The sequence below is a fragment of the Sinocyclocheilus grahami genome, unplaced genomic scaffold, assembly GCF_001515645.1.
Source record: "Sinocyclocheilus grahami isolate Dianchi unplaced genomic scaffold, SAMN03320097.WGS_v1.1 scaffold501.1, whole genome shotgun sequence".
Classification (NCBI taxonomy): Eukaryota; Metazoa; Chordata; class Actinopteri; order Cypriniformes; family Cyprinidae; genus Sinocyclocheilus; species Sinocyclocheilus grahami.
In genome coordinates this window covers 478,993-482,669 of record NW_015505680.1, presented here as the reverse complement: position 1 = coordinate 482,669, position 3,677 = coordinate 478,993, and the positions used below count along the sequence as shown (strand labels likewise).

General features: G+C 36.9%; 1 protein-coding gene across 4 annotated transcripts in view; it reads left to right on the top strand.

Annotated features, from left to right (window-relative positions):
• rnf34a (ring finger protein 34a) overlaps positions 1 to 3,677 on the top strand; it is a 15,414-nt gene that overhangs the window by 1,512 nt on the left and 10,225 nt on the right. For 2 of the 4 annotated variants that reach the window (XR_001605053.1, XM_016236914.1), the window contains exons 2-8: positions 6 to 224; positions 1,156 to 1,343; positions 1,434 to 1,635; positions 2,923 to 2,985; positions 3,093 to 3,294; positions 3,448 to 3,477; positions 3,668 to 3,677. The exon at positions 3,668 to 3,677 is cut by the window's right edge and continues 41 nt beyond it. Coding sequence is in view for 3 of the 4 variants with exons in the window: in XM_016236914.1 (XP_016092400.1) it covers positions 6 to 224; positions 1,156 to 1,343; positions 1,434 to 1,635; positions 2,923 to 2,985; positions 3,093 to 3,294; positions 3,448 to 3,477; positions 3,668 to 3,677 (914 nt within the window). In the remaining variant the exon portion in view is untranslated. The remainder of the gene's footprint in view (positions 1 to 5; positions 225 to 1,155; positions 1,344 to 1,433; positions 1,636 to 2,922; positions 2,986 to 3,092; positions 3,295 to 3,447; positions 3,478 to 3,667) is intronic. The other 2 variants (XM_016236915.1, XM_016236916.1) reach the window with 2 other exon arrangements.

Here is a 3,677-nt window from a genome sequence, read left to right as displayed (position 1 = left end):
TGTAGGCGGGGGCCTCGTCCATGTGGGCATCATGCTGTGGCCTGCTGAATGAGGTGATGGGTACCGGAGCCGTGAGGGGGCAGCAGCCAGGTTTTGGGGCAGGTGCGGGGCCGTTTCGTTTCGCTCCCACTGCAGGATACTCCAGATACCCACCCACCAACTCCACCAGCACCGACCTGGTGTGTCAGGACTGTGGACAAGCCTTCTCTGACTTTAGGTGGAGGGTAGGTAGACCTGCACACCTGCCACTGACATTTGATCGCATTTGTTTTGTGTATTAAACCCAAGAACATTTATTAACAGTTTGACAGACAATTTTCTTTGTGATGTTGATGTATTTCCTACTGAATCAGGAAGTTGGGTTCATGTTAACAGGCTTGTACTTGCTTTAAATAAATCTGGAGGCCCAGCATGGCAAAAGTTATTAGTGGGTAGTGGGTGGTATTAAGGATGGCAATGTCTTCATTCTGTATATGATTTGATTAGAAAAAAAATTGTATACTACTGTATGCAAGATGAGTCCTCAATTTTATTTTCGCCTATTTTGCCAGAAATTAAAGATTTGTACATTTTTAAAGTCGTTTTTAAAAGTTTTTTTGGCAAATTTTAGGACTATGGTAACATGTAGAGGACTTTTAATCTAACATACATGGACTAAAATGCACAAATCTTTTTACCCTTGTGAAAAAGAAGTACACTTTACCATAATCTTATAAAGTGTACTTGCAACGTAAATAATATATTTAAAAGAAAATGTTTTCGCACGCTTAACTGAATGTTATTTGTAATTAAATGAAAATGTATTATAGATAACATTTATATCAAATGTAGTTAGCTGAACATGAGTGATTTTTTTTTAGTGCTTTCCCATGCATTTCATGATTACTTCTATTACTGAAGTTCTGCTTACATTTAACCATATTTATGGTAAATTAAAATTTGATGCAATTTCTATTGTATGTCATGCATTTAAATATATATTGTATTTACACATTTGTAATGATGAAGTTGCAGCTGAAATATATTTCCTTATAAATGTAATATTGAATTACATATTACAGTTAAAATTATAATCAAGTACTTTATACTTATATTTATAACCTTGCTTTTTGTCCTTTTGATTCAGCACAGACTCTCTGTTTTTCTCCACCGTAGCACATCTGCTGTGACTGTAAGAAGAGTTTTTGTTCGCTGTGCTCGGTACTTCAGGAAAACCTGTGCAGATGTACGACTTGTCACCTGCTGAAATGCACTGCATTCCGGCGTCCACAGCTCATGCGTCTGCGTGTTAAAGACTTGCGACTGTACCTCACATTACGCAACATTAACACTGATACATGCAGGTACTTTTGCACAGACATTAGAAAGTGAGCATTATTAATGATAGGGTATATTATGACAATATTGTTAGAGTTGTTTGAATGCTTTCATAGGGAGAAGGAGGACCTGGTGGACTTGGTGCTTTGCCATCAAGGGGCAGAAAGTGAGGATGATCTAGACACGCCCTCTCTGCAGTCACACCCTCTGTATAGCCCACAGCCTTCAAATGAAGAGCCCACCTCCCCTCTCTCAGCACTCGCTCCAACTCAAGGAGAACCAATCAGTAGGAGCAACAGCTCAGAGTCCACCAATCAGGTGTGTCCTGTATACATTTGGAATAGGCAGTGATTTCTCTTATTTTAAAAATATGAAGTATTTCAATTTGCAATCTTGTGTAGTAAAAGGAGTACTTGTATAGCAAAAGTTATGTAGTGATAGAAAAAATGAAATTGTGACATGTGTAACTGCGCCTATTTTTGAATAATTGTTGAATTGAGTGCCATCAGAATTTCCAGAGTTGGCATCTCCATTAAATTAAATGTTCAATGTACATTATAGCTTGACTGCAGATTTAAAAACCATGAAATGTTCTAATAAGGAAATGAAACCTGTCCTGAAAGGCAAAATTAAATGTCTAACTTGCCAATAATTGCAAAAAGAAAATGAGAAAGAGAAACATTGGACCTTACGAAAAAAATAATTTAATCAAGACACATGCCTCTGTGCATTCAACATGTACGGTTTATAATTTTTATAATCGCATAAGAACATCCACCTTCATTGTGAACATAAAATTGGGTTCTATTAGATTATCTTCAACAGTTCTCCTCACAAAACGAAATTAATTTCAAACATAGATTTGATAAAAAACACAGTATTTGTGAGCAGGGCGGGTAGACTACATAATCAGATATTAGATATTCTGCATGGTGATTATTGATGTATAAAAAAAAATTCTCACATCACCCAGCCCTAGTTTGGAAAAACGCATTTACATACATTCCAGAATACAAATTTTATGCACTTGACTCAAACTTCCTATGTGTGTCAAATGAACTGATATGCTTATTTTTCCTTAAATTATTTAATTTAATACATTTTATTAATGTAATGACTAAAACATTACACAATTTAATTAAAAGTGCAAAATAATGTTATTTTTCCCCAAGATGATAACTGTGCACCATTAAATTAAACATGCAATATGATGAAACCATGTCACCATAATAACATGGTATTCTTTTAAACATAATACTTACTGTTATGTTCCTAACTTCCTACGAAGTAGGAAGTATATACTCTGCAAGAGCAGTACACTAGTATTTCATGTCAAACATGGCCCGTTCCTCAGCTGATCCAGGGAGCAGAAATGTTATGTTAGTTAGTTAGTTCTCAAAAAGCATGCGGCAGAACTCGTTTGCACAGTTGTGGCTTTGGAAGTGCGCTTCATTCCATTTATCCATCTATTAACAAAAGAGTTGAGATGATGCCAGACTGAAAGATACTTTGCTTGCTTGTGGCAGGAATCCTTTCTAAAGCTGTAAGGGGCTTAGCATGTATGGATAAATATATTCTTTCTGTGTAAACATTCCTTGCTGATAGGATATTGAGGACTCTACTTCAGTCTCTCTCCTTAACCTTGACCGGACAGAACACACACCTGAGGTGAGTTAAGTCACTTAGGAAAGACATGGTCATTTTTAGAAATTTTTGAATATCATAATTTCTTAAATAGCATTGATCATATGACTAGAATGTGGTTTTACCATCAGGTTAGTCCTCAGACGCGGCGGCGGGCTAGAGCTTCTCTGTCAGACCTGTCCTCTCTTGATGATGTGGAGCAGCTGACCATACGGCAACTAAAGGAGATCCTGGCGAGAAACTTTGTGAGCTTCTCTGGCTGCTGTGAGAAGTGGGAGCTGGTGGAGCGCGTCAGGAGGCTTTACAGGGAGAACGAGGACAATCGCAAATCTAGTGAGTTCAAAATGCAGCGCTGCACTAACACTACTCCTTATATACAGCAACACGCAGTCTAAGATGAACTAATAAAAAAATATTCTTTAAAAAAATGTACGAAAAATATATTGTTCCTACTTCAGTTTTTATTTATTTATTTTTGTCTGTCAGTGGAAAATGTGAGCAACCCCTTCACTGCAGGTAGGAAATTACTTCACCTCACAGTATGACTTCATATGAATTTCATACAGAGTGAAAATAGCCTTTTTTAGGTGTAGGAGTTGCTTTTCATTAATGATCAGCTTAGGTTTTTACAGTAAATATAATAGATTGTTTAATTATTGAACTCCTAGCCGAGTCTAATAGCTGTGTTTTGCTCCTCCCACTTAAGTGGTAGCTTA